The sequence below is a fragment of the Amphiura filiformis genome, chromosome 4 (genome assembly GCF_039555335.1).
Source record: "Amphiura filiformis chromosome 4, Afil_fr2py, whole genome shotgun sequence".
NCBI classification, from domain to species: Eukaryota; Metazoa; Echinodermata; class Ophiuroidea; order Amphilepidida; family Amphiuridae; genus Amphiura; species Amphiura filiformis.
Genome location: NC_092631.1, coordinates 11,376,277 through 11,393,226, shown reverse-complemented (window position 1 = coordinate 11,393,226; position 16,950 = coordinate 11,376,277). Strand labels below are relative to the sequence as shown.

Below are 16,950 nucleotides of genomic sequence, written 5' to 3'. Positions count from 1 at the left end.
TTAGAGGCAATGTTAGATTGGCAGGTAGTGCTCAGAGGGTTAAGGAAATATTTTGGTAGGCCTAACAAAAATCACTCAGCCTCCTTAAGGGTGCTCCCTCATAGCATGGATCTGTCATTCATTGCTGGTATTACATTGCATGTACATGCAGCAGTGAAGGAAGAGACTGACTTTGTAAACTTGAGGCTATTATTGTCATATTTGTGCTTGAAAGCCATATGTATCTCATAGCTGCTTTTGTTTGATGTATGTCTGTCAAATGGACTATTCCAGTTAAAACCCACACTATCCCTGTGGAAGATTTAGGAAATATCTTCCACAGAGGGAGTATGTTTTTCAAATGTAATTGGTCAGAGTTAATAATTTTGAAACCCATACTCCCCCTGTATTATGGCTTTACCTGTATCTTCCACAACTGGAGTGAGTATTTTCAAATGGAAGTTACCCAATTGTCTATTCTATTCAAAATTGATACTCCCTCTGTGGCAGTCTTTAGCTTAATCTTCCACAGGGGTAGTGTGGATTTTAAATGGAATAGCCCAATACATGGGCTACAGGAATCTCATGATATTTACATCACCTTACAAGTAATCTCAAAGGCCACTTGACTCAGGGGTAAAATATCTCACAAAAGTTGTACATATACCCATGTCTTGTGCAATTTTAAAAAGCATGCATTGCTCATATGAATTTCTCGTCCTTACATGACAATTGTTACATCTCCAGAGTTTGGCCATTTGGTTGTCTACACTAATATCATGTAGATGGTTCATATTTTTGTGTTTGTGTGCCCCCCACAATTAGGACTAAAAAAGATAGCTCTTTATAGCATTATCCTCCACAAATATTTGACTAATACCTGTTTTTATAAAGGTAATGCTTTTTGATATTCTAAAGCATGTCACAAATCTTGTCCAATATACCGGGTACAACTATAGTCACATACGTAATATAATGTAGCAAACCCAGGCTCCATTTGACTATTCTAGTTGAAATCCATACACTCCCTGGAAGATCATGGCCATAATCTTCCACACAGCCATAATCTTCCACACAGGGAGTGTGTTCAAATGGGTTTAAATGAGTGACTGCATTTGAAGTCTACACCCTCTGTGCAGGAGATTAAGGTTGTGTCTTCAGTATCGGGTATGTGGATTTCAACTGGAATAACCCATTTCATTACTTAACTGGCTGCCCTTGGCAGTTACCATACATAATTGATTCATTTGTCTGTCTGTCTGTCTGCTGAGATGGCTGTCCTACTATTATTTTGCACATTTATATACCTATGTAATCAACTACATATTGATCCCATTTCACATGGCAATACCACTTTACACATCTGTGTTGCGTACTGTGCTAACAGGCAAGTCAGAGGCAGGAGATGAGTGTACTGCGGGAAATTCAGTTGTCTGTGCACCTGATGATTGCCATTGTGACTCCACCGGTGATGGAGATGGTTTGGGACTGGAAGTGCCCTTCTGAAGAAAGCGGAGGTGTCTCAGGATCATCAATATGAATGCTAGTCTGGCTATCAATTGACACATCGGACATGGAAGAAAGAAGAAGAGTTTCAGGATGGCTGTGTCTCCGTAACGGGGATGACCCTACATCCGTATGTCCGTCAACATCTGACGGGCTAGAAATGTCCTGCAGCATGGCTGCACTTCGCCTACTACTATTTACACCTACATCAACACTACTAAGGGACTCTGACCCAGTTCCAGAAGTAGTCCTTGTTAAAGGTGCTGGGTCATGTGACTCCTCCCTCTGTTGTTGTTGCTGAAAGTCCGGTGGCGAGGTTGGACTAGGTCCAGGCGCTGACCACATGCGCTGCATGTGAGGGCGTGGTTGGCGCATACGGTTTGCCAGCAGAGGAGGAGGGGGCGGGGCTGCATAGGGTATATACGGCTGCTTGCGCAGTAGCTCTAAAATGGTAGCCATATCTGCGCCCACTTTGACCTCGAGTTTATTCATTTGACGTTGAAGTTCATCGAGCCTCCTTGCTATATCGGGGCTACTTGGTTTAGCATGATGGTGATGATGTTGATGATGGAGTCCTAAGTCTTCCACTACAATTTGTGGTTGATGGGACTGTTCATGTTGCATATTGTTCGGCGGGATTACAGCTGTTGTGACTTTAGTGGTCGGTCTCATGGAATAATGCTGGGCCTTGCGCTTGAGAAGCGGGGCGACTCCGGCAGTATTGCGCTGTACCAGTCACAGCATGCACAATGCTATTGACTCCTGACAAGGCACCTGAAAAGTACAAAAGAGGTTAAAGGTTAACAGATTTAGTTACTTGTTTGTGGCAGTAAAAACAATTTAAAAACAGTTTTCTGAAACTCATATTTATTGACTAACAATGGGCCAAAAAAGGAATTTGTTTCTAGTAGCCTGTGCGCATTGCTTTCTGGAGGCCTTTTTTTTTGCACATTGTTTTTTTTACATCTGTGCTCAAAATCATTAAAATCAGAAAAAAAAGAAAAGAAACCAGGTTGAAAAAGGGCTAGAAATAATTACACATTCAGTGGAAGCAACCAGGCAGCAATGAACATGTTTATAATCAAGGGGTTAACTTACAAACATGGCAGCGATAAACCATTTGTAAAGTGGTTTCCGTTGCGCATTACAGTTTTTTGTATTTAAAATTTAAATTTAAAAACTGCATTGCTCTTTTTAAACCTGCTACTAAAAACAAACATTGGTTTTTTTGGCCTTATGTCACTTTCATCAACACCTTTCATAGTTTTCCAGTTTTAAGTTACAAACATGCTGTCACAAAAAGACCAGTATTTCTATACTATACAAATGTTGACTATATTGGTACTTGCTTTTCCTTCCACCAAGACAGACCTGTATAAGGTACTTTTTCAAATGAAAATTTATACAGGTGACTCTTTTTGTACAACTTAATTGAATAGACCAAATTTGCGCCCAAAAGAATTTTCAGCAAGGGAAATATTTTAAGTTGTGTTAAAACACATGTAGATACAATATTGTAAAAATGAAGTATACTGCATGTTTTATACTGACTAATTGTTTAATCAATATTGATGATATTTGCTTTTGTGGTGTATTTGAAAGTTGAGTTAAGGTTGGTCTTAACCTTGGAATTATTGAAACTTTTGGGCCTCATAACTGCTAAATTGTTGTTCTAAAGTATTTAAAAATAAGTTTTGGAGAAAATCCCCCTCCCCCTAAAAAACTTGTTTTTTACCCAAATGCTTTTGGGCTACATAATAATATTTACCAAAGCTTGAAATTTTGGTGAAATTTTTTTTTTTCAAAATTGAGCATTTTCATATCATTAGTGAGTCAATTTAGTGAATTACCTACGTTTTTGTTGTGCGAATATGTTAACCGATATCTGTATACAAGTTGAAGGTAAAATGAAGTAGTCTCATAATATTCTAAGTCTGTAGTTTTTAGGGATTTTATTGGATTTGGGCCGCCATCTTGGATTTAAGGAAAATTGCTCAAGGTGGTCGGTCCCTGGGTTTATTTTACTTCTTTCATCCAAAGTAGTATATATGCCGTAGAAAAAAGCAATAGTTTTTTCCTGGGATGAACTTGCCTAAATATTTTCATATTGGATTAATACAGTATTTTATATCCAATTTAAGCTTTTAGGAATTTCTCTTCTAGGATTCCAGGAAGCAATCTCCTTGGAAACTGTATCCATGCACAGTTATTGTTTCAGCCCAATATCCACTAATATATTTATTTGTTTGCTTATGACATGATCAGCTACCAGGTAGGTTGTTCACTGGGGAGGTACTATCCACTATAAAAATTATTTTGATTAGTTTTTAATTGTTATGATATTATCAGTGCCCAGTTAGGTGGTTCACTGGGGAGGCAACTTAAGTAGGTTTATCTAGGATCCGATTCATTGTCATTACATAAACTCCCTTAGGTAGTGTCCTGGAGAGGAGATGACTCAGGTAGGTTGTTCCCGGGGTTGTTCATCTGGGTTAAAATTCACTGGGGAGGTGACTTAGGTAGGTTCATCTGGGTCCTCTTTTAATACAAACTATATTTCTAAAGTACTGTGGAAGCTGTTTGCATGTGCATGCTATTTGATTGTAACACATTTGAAACAAATAAAATATGAATGTCTGTTTGAATGCCTGACAGACACGCAATTGGTGTTTAGGCGACAAAAAAATAAAAACCCTGTTCTACGGGCGGACAGACTTTTCAAATAGGGTCGGTCGGTCGGCATTTTTTTTTGGAAATGACCAAAAAAAATCACCAAAATCTGTAAATAATTTGCAATTTGAGAAAATACAAAAAAAAATTTTGTTCCTGAAATTTCCGAAATTTGGGTCAGCATTCATTTGTACAGGAAATTTTTTTTCCCAATTTGTTCAAAATCTGGGTCGGTCGGGCCCGTAGAACAGGGTTTTCTTTTTTTGTTGCCTTAAATTATTTCATCTGGGGTTAATAGGGAGTAGCTACATAATCTCCCACTATTGACAGAGCTACACAGGTAACTCATTCCAACTATGACCACATAATAATTGTTCAGAAATCTGATTAAATTCTGTTTATTATCAAAATAACAATTTGTTGCTTACACTGAACACTTTCTGACGTACCCAATTTCAACAAATATTGTGTCATTCCTTGAATACATTATTTGATTGAAAAATAGGTTATATCGTTTAGTCTACAGCTAAAAATAGTTTCATAACCTTCTCATTTTTATCTGTTAGGTAAAACTCTTTGTTGTCCTTAACTAACTGACACAATTTTTAACACTCAAATGAAACTGTTTTATGGTAGCATGATACTTACCCATTTTGTGGCAATTTGAGTTTTTATGTGTCAAATAATCTTTCAAAACACTTAATTCACACTAATTCGTTTTTATTAAATTTATTGCGAAAGAACAGTGTTTTTTTGCAATTCACTAATTACAATTGCAGATTAAAAAAAAGATGCAAAATCTTTTCAATAAATAGGTTTAAACTGATCAACAATATATAAACATAATAAATAGTACAAAATGATATACATATTGACAGATAGGATTTAGTTTACTTGTCAAAGATCAAAATTTAATGAACAGTATAGAGAAACATACAAATCAAGAGAGTGTAGCATTATGATAAAAAAATGTCAAAGGTCACATAATCAACCAGTTAATTTTGAGAGAAAACTGGTCCATGCAGCTGATGGCAATGGGCTAATCCATTTAAAATCCACACTCACCATGTGGAAGAATTTGGAAATATCTGTGAGAGGGAGTATGAATTTCAAATGGAATGAACACATTGGCAGCTCCATTTGAAACTCACCCTCCCTCTGTGGAAGATTCAGGTTGAATCTTTTTCAGAGGGGGTATGAAATACAAATAGAGCTGCCTAATGTGCTCATTCCATTTGAAATTCATACTCCCCCTGTGGAAGATATTTCCAAAATCTTCCACAGGGGTGTGGATTTTCAATGGAATAGCCCAATTAAGTGTCTTTAGTGCAATCACTATCATCTTTTGACAATTGTGTTAATGACATCATCAATGATGCATGTGACAGTCCCCAGGATGGGGTGGGTCAAATTATGAAACAATCCCTGGGGTAGGTAGGAAACACATTTTCAAAACAGTGTGACAATCCTGAAAACAGAAGTTAATTTTGGTTTGTCAAGTTCCAAAGACCTGCCAATTAAGGCATAGTAAAATCATTTAGAAACTACAAACAGATGGTCAAAGTAAAAATGTTCTTAAAAGTGTCAGTATGTATTCAATAAGATTAAATTCCTTGCTTTCAAAATTTATTACTTAATTATTGGGACACTATTTCACTTTCCAAATCTTTTCAAAAAGGGAGCCTACCCACTCAAATGTTAATCAATATAATTATGAGTGTTCTATTCTAGGTACACAATGTCAGCCATTGTCATATCATTTTCATAAGCAGTTCAAAATATGACAGTAATTACACAAAAGGTCACATAATTCCTTTCTTTTTTCCTTTACTTAAAAATTTAGAGTGCTATAAAGTAAAAAAAAACCAGTATGTATGATGAGTAGAATGGTATATGAGTGCATGCAAGTATGAAATGATGATTACACAATTATGTGGTCTGCACTAGTTGTGATTTGTGTGGTAAATTAAGTGCACTGTGGCAGTTGCGATGACTCATGCAATTTTAGTACGAAAGTTAATTTTCAAAGTTTTACAAAATGTAAACTTTTAAATAAATCAAAATTGGGTCTTAAGTTAGATGGGTTATTCCAGTTGAAATCCATACACCCACTATGGAAGATATTACCTGAACCTTAACCCAACCAGAGTTCAATAAAGCTCACTATTAAAACCATTGCTCGTGCATGCATTCTATGTAATGCGATAACGCAATCAGCCTAAGTCATACCCAAGGAATCGCTGGCTGGGCTTAACCCCCATGGCTAGAGGCCGGTGATCTTCTGTGTGGCATGCAAGGGGTTCAAGGTTCGAATCCCGGAGGTAGGCCTACCACCCGGGGGCACTCCCATGTATTGACATACGTCATGTGCCCATGAAAAGACCCCGTTATTCTTGGCAAATCCTACACCTAATGACCCGTTTTTTTTTCAGTAGCCTACACTGAATGACCCCCTTTTTGAACAATTAGTCCTCAAAAATAAAAAAAAAAGAGTTTTGTCTATTTTGTACTGTAAAATTGGGTACAAAGCTATTTTTGATTGTTAATGATGTGAAATTTTGGGCGCTCCCAATATATTCACTTTCATATTCGAAAGTGCCCTTCACCCCCGGGCCTACCAAGTGACTTCTTTGTTCATCTTCTCTCCTTTTTCATTTCTTCTTTCCCTTCTGATAGCAAAACACCATGGGGCACAGGTAGGGTTAATCTGTTTGTGTAGATTAAACCCTAAATCACTTATGGTTAATCTGTCTCACAGGAGCTGCAGATTTCAAATGGAGTCATCCATTTGAAAAACACCATCTGTGTGTGGTATTAAGGTCATGTCTTCCATACTGGATGTATGGATTTTAACTGGAATAGCCCAAAAGAGTCGGGTTAGTTTTGGTGGTTGGCGTTAGGGTTAGTTTAAGGACTCCCATCAGAGTTATAGTTCAAACTTCACATATATTTTCTTCATTGCTTTCATAAATTTACTCTTAGAAAAAAGAGTTTTATAAGGATTCTTTATTTTATCCTCTCAGGCCTGAACCATAAAAGGATCTTTGGTCACTCTGAGGAACATTGGTTGCTCTCTAAAGAGTTTGCAGAACCTGTAATGCTTCTCTCAAGGTTCTTGAATTTTAGGAACCATTTTGAAGGTTCTCTCAAGAGAACACCTAAGAACCTTTTGTCTAAGAGTGAATGGAAGACAAGATAAATAATCTGTTCATGCTTTGTTGAAATATTGTTTTACTTTTCATATTAAAAACAAAGCTTTAATCATCTTGATTTGCATGACAATGAAAATGGATAAGCAATGGAATCAGAACTGTTGTCATCAATGTCAAAGGTCATTATAGTGAGGAACATTGACATATTTTGCTTGATTTGGACTGGTCCCATCAGGACAAGTATATTTAACTTGGAAGGGCCAGTTCAACAAACAAACAAACATGCATATCTTCATAATTGCATATTCAAACACAACATCAATTATGCATATGAAACAGAGCAACAAACATGAATTTATAAATGGCTATTTGCAAAGTAAATTTAGCAGTACAAAGTGTTGTCTGGATTTGATTGCAATCTATACACAGATAAGTAGAAGATATATCCACAAAGCACACAATTACAAAAGTTATAACAGAACAATAAAATAATATATAATGAAGAAATGCAAATTGGTTTACAAATAGGTTTTAACAATTAAAAAATACCTAACGAAAATAAAAGTAATGAAATTGAAACCAATTTGACAGATATGAAAATGAATATTATAATATGTGTTGGTGAAGGTTTTATGCAAGCAATTACCTGTGTTGGTCTTGCCACTTGTGACGGCCCCATGGATTTTTATTCGAGGGGAGGGAATTTCAGGGGGGGCAAAATCAACCAATTTTGCCCAAAATTGCTGCAAAAAGTGGAAATTTTAGCAATTTTGGGTTTTTACTGGGGGGGAGCCAACAGGGGGGCAGAGTTCTGACTGGGGGCATTGACTGGGTACATACCTCTTAAGTCAGGTTTACAATGTACTACTAAAGCCTGCAAAAGACACTAAGGAATACCTAAAACCACTCAAATTTGTTGCGGGTAAAGTGGATGAGATGACCATATCAGTCATACCTGATGAAGTCCTCCGATGTGAAGGATGAAATATTGTAGTGAGTAAAAATTCACTTGGTTTTGTCACACACAAAAAAATCCAAAATGTTTATTTAATAAGTAGTCAAGATTTCAGCCTGCAAATGACAAAGAACTATGTAACATTATCGTAATTGCATGTACCAACTAGGAAATGTTACATTATATGAAGCAAAACAGTGTGGGTGATGCAGGCACCTGGACTGGGCTAGGCAGCAACATGACTTAATAGACCAACCCAGGCAAACAAAAATAAGACCAGCTAGTGAATGGCAATGCTGATGACATCACACATACCTGTTGTTATGGAAACACATACACTTCACAAGTCTTTTATTAAAGGAACATTGCAAGGAAGCTTATCTCAACAAAATGCTCTTCATTTTTCTCAAAATTTCTGATAATATATCCAGGGATATTATAATGTTATTATTATTGTCTGTATGCTAGCCATAGGCTTCAACATAAAAAGTCCCAAGTTTTCAGGTATTTTCTCTAAATATCAAAAGCTATCTTAAGAACCACTGAACCAATGCTAGGCTTGTATGTACTCATTTTAATGCATTTTTCATGCTGATTCCAAATATGGTCATGAAAATTGACAAATCTGAAATTTCTGAAAAAGTTAAACAAATTTGCAATTTGTCGTCTGCAGCCGACATCCGCGCGGAGAGAATTAATATGGTTGTTGTTGTTGTCATTATCATCTATTTTATTTTACAGCATGCAGCAGGTACATAGGTTTGGAGCACAGGGTTTTGTTAACCCCATGAGAACTACCTGCCGATTGGCCAAAAAGAAGTTTTCATAATCAATTGGCCCAATCAGCAACGTTGTTAGAATAATTTCACCACACAAAAAATTGGGGTGAATTATTTGCAAAGTTCCATTCTGATTGGTGATTAAAATGAAGATATCATGTAATTGACCAATCAGAGGCAATGTTAGATCGGCAGGTAGTACTCAGGGGGTTAACAAAACCCTGTGCTCCAAACCTATGTACCTGCTGCATGCTGTAAAATAAAATAGATGATAATGACAACAACAACAACCATATTAATTCTCTCCGCTGATGTCGGTGCAGACGCACAAATTGCAAATTTGTTTAACTTTTTCAGAAATTTCAGATTTGTCAATTTTCATGACCATATTTGGAATCAGCATGAAAATGCATTAAATGAGTACATACAAGCCTAGCATTGGTTCAGTGGTTCTTAAGATAGCTTTTGATATTTAGAGAAAATACCTGAAAACTTGGGACTTTTTATGTTGAAGCCTATGGCTAGCATACAGACAATAATAATAACATTATAATATCCCTGATATATTATCAGAAATTTTGAGAAAAATGAAGAGCATTTTGTTGAGATAAGCTTCCTTGCAATGTTCCTTTAATAAAAGACTTGTGAAGTGTATGTGTTTCCATAACAACAGGTATGTGTGATGTCAGGGGGTTAACATATACATAACAAAGAGCCATCTCAATTAAATACATTCACTGGAATATAACAGAGGCAAAACAATCTAAGGGGCTATTCCAGTTGAAATCCACACTACCCCTGTGGAAGATTTTGGAAATATCTTCCACAGGGGGAGTATGTTTTTCAAATGCAATTGGTCAGGATTTATCACTTTGATACCCATACTCCCTCTGTATTATGACTTTCTACCTATCTTCCACAACTGGAGTGAGTATTTAAATTTACCCAATTGTCTATTCTATTCAAAACTCATACTCCCTCTGTGGAAGACTAAGTCTTCCACAGGGGTAGTGTGAATTTTAAATGGAATAGCCCAATATGGGCACAATATAACAAGGTGTGAAACAGTCAATCAGCTAGTCACTACAGATCGTTACCAAAAATATTTGCAAGGTACATGAAAATTATCTTGCATTAGTTTCCATTGAAAGTTTCAAACTAATTTTGTTGACAACATAACTATGTGGGGTAAAAGAAAAGTGATGAAAGGTTCAAGTGAAAATGGATGAAGTATGGTAATTGGACCTTTTGGCAAATTAACCAATCAAATGTGGTCAGTGGACAAATGGGACTAAATAGAATATTAGACATATCTGTGGTCTAAGACCCATGAACACAGCCATGGTGTGACCCCTTAATGACCTTTAACCCCAAAATCTCTGAACACCCCATAGACATTGCATTGGCTAATGTCAATGCATGTGTGCACACAACATATCACTCTGCTATGCTATTTGTGCCAGACGAGGCATTTTGAAGGAATTTTGTTTCAGACTGGAAGTGACCCCTTAATGACATTTGACCCCAAATAAAATTACCACATATTCACTGAGTAACAACAATTCATGTGTGAATATACCGTCATTCTGCTATGATTTTCCTGGCAAAAAATTGTTGACGGTATTTGATTTTACACTGGAAGTGAACCCTTAATGACCTTTGATCTCAAAAAATGATTTATAGACACTGACTAATAGCAATGCATGTGTGCAAGTGGCATCGCTATCCTAATTTGTCCTACGCTTTTTTGCAAGACACAACATATTCAAAATGTCATAGTTAAATAAGCTCTATTGTGTCCTGCAGAACAAATTTTTCTAAATGAAATATTTATTGGCAGTGGGGAGTAACATAATTTGAAATACATCTTCCTTGCAATTTTTTCAATATTTCTATATGGAATTGTAGAATTTATATCAAATTAAGAATCGTTCTAACATAATATTGTTAATATTAAGGGGTCACCATGTAAAATGATTGGGTCTTTACAGTGACAGCAATGCATATCTTTGAAAACAAAATAGTGTTTAATGTTCTGTTTGTTTGGTTTTCTTTCCAAATTTAAATCCATACAACTCCTATTAAACTCCCAAATGGGGAAGGGGTAGATTGCAAATGTAGCCACCCATTCAGGTAATTCCATTTGGAATTCACACTCCCTGTGTCAGATTAAGGGTATGTCTCCCATCCATACAGGGTGTATGGATCTCAACTGGAATAGCCCATTAGATGTCATCTTCCCATGACCTCCATGCAGCACCAAACCCAACCCAGATACAAATTCCAGCTACATTCTTGGTATAGCTGTCTAATTGTCAGATTATAGCTACATTCTTGGTGTAGCTGTCTAATTGTCAGATTCTAGCTACATTCTTGGTGTGGCTGTCTAATTGTCAGATTCTAGCTACATTCTTGGTGTAGCTGTCTACTTGTCAGATTCTAGCTACATTCTTGGTATAGCTGTCTAATTGTCAGATTATAGCTACATTCTTGGTGTGACTGCCTAATTGTCAGATTTTAGCTACATTCTTGGTGTAGCTGTCTAATTGTCAGATTCTAGCTACATTCTTGGTGTAGCTGCCTAATTGTCAGATTCTAGCTACATTCTTTGGTACCTGTCTAATTGTCAGATTCTAGCTACATTCTTGGTCTAGCTGTCTAATTGTCAGATTCTAGCTACATTCTTGGTGTGGCTGCCTAATTGTCAGATTCTAGCTACATTCTTGGTGTGGCTGTCTAATTGTCAGATTCTAGCTACATTCTTGGTGTAGCTGCCTAATTGTCAGATTCTAGCTACATTCTTTGGTACCTGTCTAATTGTCAGATTCTAGCTACATTCTTGGTCTAGCTGTCTAATTGTCAGATTCTAGCTACATTCTTGGTGTAGCTGCCTAATTGTCAGATTCTAGCTACATTCTTGGTGTAGCTGCCTAATTGTCAGATTCTAGCTACATTCTTGGTGTAGCTGTCTAATTGTCAGATTCTAGCTACATTCTTGGTGTAGCTGTCTAATTGTCAGATTCTAGCTACATTCTTGGTGTGGCTGCCTAATTGTCAGATTCTAGCTACATTCTTGGTGTGGCTGTCTAATTGTCAGATTCTAGCTACATTCTTGGTGTAGCTGTCTAATTGTCAGATTATAGCTACATTCTTGGTGTAGCTGTCTACTTGTCAGATTATAGCTACATTCTTGGTGTGACTGCCTAATTGTCAGATTTTAGCTGCATTCTTGGTGTAGCTGTCTAATTGTCAGATTATAGCTACATTCTTGGTGTAGCTGTCTAATTGTCAGATTCTAGCTACATTCTTGGTGTAGCTGTCTAATTGTCAGATTCTAGCTACATTCTTGGTCTAGCTGTCTAATTGTCAGATTCTAGCTACATTCTTGGTGTAGCTGTCTAATTGTCAGATTCTAGCTACATTCTTGGTGTAGCTGCCTAATTGTCAGATTCTAGCTACATTCTTTGGTACCTGTCTAATTGTCAGATTCTAGCTACATTCTTGGTCTAGATGTCTAATTGTCAGATTCTAGCTACATTCTTGGTCTAGCTGTCTAATTGTCCGATTCTAGCTTCATTCTTGGTGTGGCTGCCTAATTGTCAGATTCTAGCTACATTCTTGGTGTAGCTGTCTAATTGTCAGATTCTAGCTACATTCTTGGTGTGGCTGTCTAATTGTCAGATTCTAGCTACATTCTTGGTGTAGCTGCCTAATTGTCAGATTCTAGCTACATTCTTGGTGTAGCTGTCTAATTGTCAGATTCTAGCTACATTCTTGGTGTAGCTGCCTAATTGTCAGATTCTAGCTACATTCTTGGTGTAGCTGCCTAATTGTCAGATTCTAGCTACATTCTTGGTGTAGCTGCCTAATTGTCAGATTCTAGCTACATTCTTGGTCTAGCTGTCTAATTGTCAGATTCTAGCTACATTCTTGGTGTAGCTGTCTAATTGTCAGATTCTAGCTACATTCTTTGGTACCTGTCTAATTGTCAGATTCTAGCTACATTCTTGGTGTAGCGGTCTAATTGTCAGATTATAGCTACATTCTTGGTGTAGCTGCCTAATTGTCAGATTCTAGCTACATTCTTGGTGTAGCTGTCTAATTGTCAGATTCTAGCTACATTCTTGGTGTAGCTGTCTAATTGTCAGATTCTAGCTACATTCTTGGTGTAGCTGTCTAATTGTCAGATTCTAGCTACATTCTTGGTGTAGCTGTCTAATTGTCAGATTCTAGCTACATTCTTGGTCTAGCTGTCTAATTGTCAGATTCTAGCTACATTCTTGGTGTAGCTGTCTAATTGTCAGATTCTAGCTACATTCTTGGTGTAGCTGCCTAATTGTCAGATTCTAGCTACATTCTTTGGTACCTGTCTAATTGTCAGATTCTAGCTACATTCTTGGTCTAGATGTCTAATTGTCAGATTCTAGCTACATTCTTGGTGTGACTGTCTAATTGTCAGATTCTAGCTACATTCTTGGTCTAGCTGTCTAATTGTCAGATTCTAGCTACATTCTTGGTGTAGCTGTCTAATTGTCAGATTCTAGCTACATTCTTGGTGTAGCTGCCTAATTGTCAGATTCTAGCTACATTCTTTGGTACCTGTCTAATTGTCAGATTCTAGCTACATTCTTGGTCTAGCTGTCTAATTGTCAGATTCTAGCTACATTCTTGGTGTGGCTGCCTAATTGTCAGATTCTAGCTACATTCTTGGTGTAGCTGTCTAATTGTCAGATTCTAGCTACATTCTTGGTGTAGCTGCCTAATTGTCAGATTCTAGCTACATTCTTTGGTACCTGTCTAATTGTCAGATTCTAGCTACATTCTTGGTGTAGCGGTCTAATTGTCAGATTATAGCTACATTCTTGGTGTAGCTGCCTAATTGTCAGATTCTAGCTACATTCTTGGTGTAGCTGTCTAATTGTCAGATTCTAGCTACATTCTTGGTGTAGCTGTCTAATTGTCAGATTCTAGCTACATTCTTGGTGTAGCGGTCTAATTGTCAGATTCTAGCTACATTCTTGGTGTAGCGGTCTAATTGTCAGATTCTAGCTACATTCTTGGTGCAGCTGTCTAATTGTCAGATTATAGCTACATTCTTGGTGTAGCTGTCTAATTGTCAGATTCTAGCTACATTCTTGGTCTAGCTGTCTAATTGTCAGATTCTAGCTACATTCTTGGTCTAGCTGTCTAATTGTCAGATTCTAGCTACATTCTTGGTCTAGCTGTCTAATTGTCAGATTCTAGCTACATTCTTGGTGTGGCTGTCTAATTGTCAGATTCTAGCTACATTCTTGGTGTAGCTGTCTAATTGTCAGACTCTAGCTACATTCTTGGTGTGGCTGTCTAATTGTCAGATTCTAGCTACATTCTTGGTGTAGCTGCCTAATTGTCAGATTCTAGCTACATTCTTGGTGTAGCTGCCTAATTGTCAGATTCTAGCTACATTCTTGGTGTAGCTGCCTAATTGTCAGATTATAGCTACATTCTTGGTGTAGCTGTCTAATTGTCAGATTCTAGCTACATTCTTGGTCTAGCTGTCTAATTGTCAGATTCTAGCTACATTCTTGGTCTAGCTGTCTAATTGACAGATTCTAGCTACATTCTTGGTGTAGCTGTCTAATTGTCAGATTCTAGCTACATTCTTGGTCTAGCTGTCTAATTGTCAGATTCTAGCTACATTCTTGGTGTGACTGTCTAATTGTCAGATTCTAGCTACATTCTTGGTGTAGCTGCCTAATTGTCAGATTCTAGCTACATTCTTGGTCTAGCTGTCTAATTGTCAGATTCTAGCTACATTCTTGGTCTAGCTGTCTAATTATCAGATTCTACTCCCCATTATAGACAAATACAGCACTATTTTTTTTTATTAAACAAATATTATCATATTGTTTTGCCACATGAAACATAGCTAAATCCTAATCCTTTAGTTAGTCCTAACTGGCAATGAAAGTAAAATTTTAATATTTGGTCAATCTTTGGAAACAAAGGCCAAAAACATGCATTTTAAGGCGTTTTCAACCGTTTTTTTTATTCTGTGACAATCAAGTTATGCATTCTAAATAGTTAAATATATGAAGGAATCTAGGTAATAAGTTGTTTGTCTTACAGTACCAATTATATTGGGGTCTAATGGTTAGGGTATTTGCCTTTAGTGCATGAGGTCCCGGGTTCAATTCCCGGCGGTGGAGATTTGCTGGGATATTGACTTGGAAAAAAAATGTCTGAAATTAATTGGCAACATCTGTAGATTAAATTCAGACATCCGCTCTCCCCGTGATTCATTTAGAATTGGGTAAATGAACCTTGAGAGTACTCCATCCTTCGGAGGGGACATTAAGCCGTCGGTCCTCATTAGTTCATTAGCTCATTAGTTCAAATAGCAACTTAATTGCAGCAAAAATAAAATAGGAGAAGTAGAAAAAGTCTTGATCCATTTTATTAATTTATGTTGAAGAAGTGATATGATTTGCAAATGGAGTAGCGTCTATCCACAAACAGACACAATTAATACAAAAATGCATGATTTTATGACACATACCATATTAGAGTGTGTCTTGTTCTGAATCTGCCACTGGAAAATCCAACATGGCGTTACTCGAGACACACTATAGTAATAGCATTGGTTACTTTCTGTCTCTTTCAGTCAAGCAATGAAACAACAAAACAGTGACACAATCTGATCCCACCAGACCAAAAGAAGAAATTTTGAAAATCAAGTTTTTATCATCATCATTATACCAAGCATACTATCACCATTCAATCTCTAGCATACTTGGTTGTTTCATAAAGTCAGTTCATTTTGGTGTCTAATGCATCCTCTATTTCAGTCAAATAATTGCTTCATTTTACTAGGTTGAATCAGATCATGTCACAACCCCCTGAGCACTACCTGCTGATCTAACATTGGCTCTGACTGATCAATTACATGATATCTTCACTTTAGTCACCAATCAGAATGGAGCTTTGCAAATAATTCACCCCAATTCTTTTGTGTGGTGAAATTATTCTAACAATGTTGCTGATTGGTCCAATTGATAATGAAAACTTCTTTTTCCAATCGGCAGGTAGTTCTCATGGGGTTAAGTGCGACGGTACAAAAGTGTATGATGAAATTTGACATGCAGACCACTTTATTTACATTGACTAATATGATTAAATGAATGTGATAATATAGTATGGGTTGAACCAACATACTTCCATCTTTCTTAACCCTTTCATTGTAAGGCAGTATGTTTCAAATCCTACCAAATTTTCCAAAAATTCCAGGTTTATTTTGCAACGTTGTCACTAGCCAAGACTGAATGTGGGTAGCAATTAAAAAAACACTACCAATGTTCGCATGATTACTAGCAATTATTAAATCACATGCTGCGACTGCTGGTATATGATATGGGCATTAGGGGCTTAGAATTGATAAGAAAAATGACACTTCTCACATGAACCAGAAATCAAGGGTGTAAATGTTGCCATTTTCTCCAAGTCCAAATTTGCTGTAAAAATGTAAAATTTACTCACCCTAATTGAAAATGGTACCAACATATTGTTCACCTACCCTTATCCCTAGAAATCTGCTGATGTTTTATGAGAATCTTTGTGAGAATCGATTCAAGTTGGAGTTCTAGGCCTACATGCATTTGGTACTCATAACAATGCAAGCCTGTTAATTATTGATTAACTCCATCCAAAAGGTTTGTCTTTTCTTGTATATCAAAGTCAGCAAAGCAGACATTCTATACAGAAATATGTTAGGGTTGTCTAAAAAATTGGTACATTTAGTGAGCTTAACCTACTTGCAATAAATGTTAAAACAATTGAAATGAATGCACTTTTGCGCAGTAATTATCCATCATAAACTTTTCGAGTGCATCAGATATAATAAAATTGTAATTGATATTAAATGTTAAAACAA

At 36.7% G+C, this 16,950-nt stretch overlaps 1 protein-coding gene across 1 annotated transcript in view; it reads right to left on the bottom strand.

Moving 5' to 3' along the window:
* Nucleotides 1–796: 796 nt before the first annotated feature.
* Nucleotides 797–16,950, bottom strand: part of LOC140150542 (voltage-gated inwardly rectifying potassium channel KCNH6-like) — a 514,496-nt gene continuing 498,342 nt past the window's right edge. Inside the window, 3 exon segments of the mRNA XM_072172573.1 lie at nucleotides 797–1,490; nucleotides 1,492–2,185; nucleotides 2,187–2,259. Coding sequence (XP_072028674.1) covers nucleotides 1,335–1,490; nucleotides 1,492–2,185; nucleotides 2,187–2,259 — 923 coding nt within the window. The 3' untranslated portion in view covers nucleotides 797–1,334.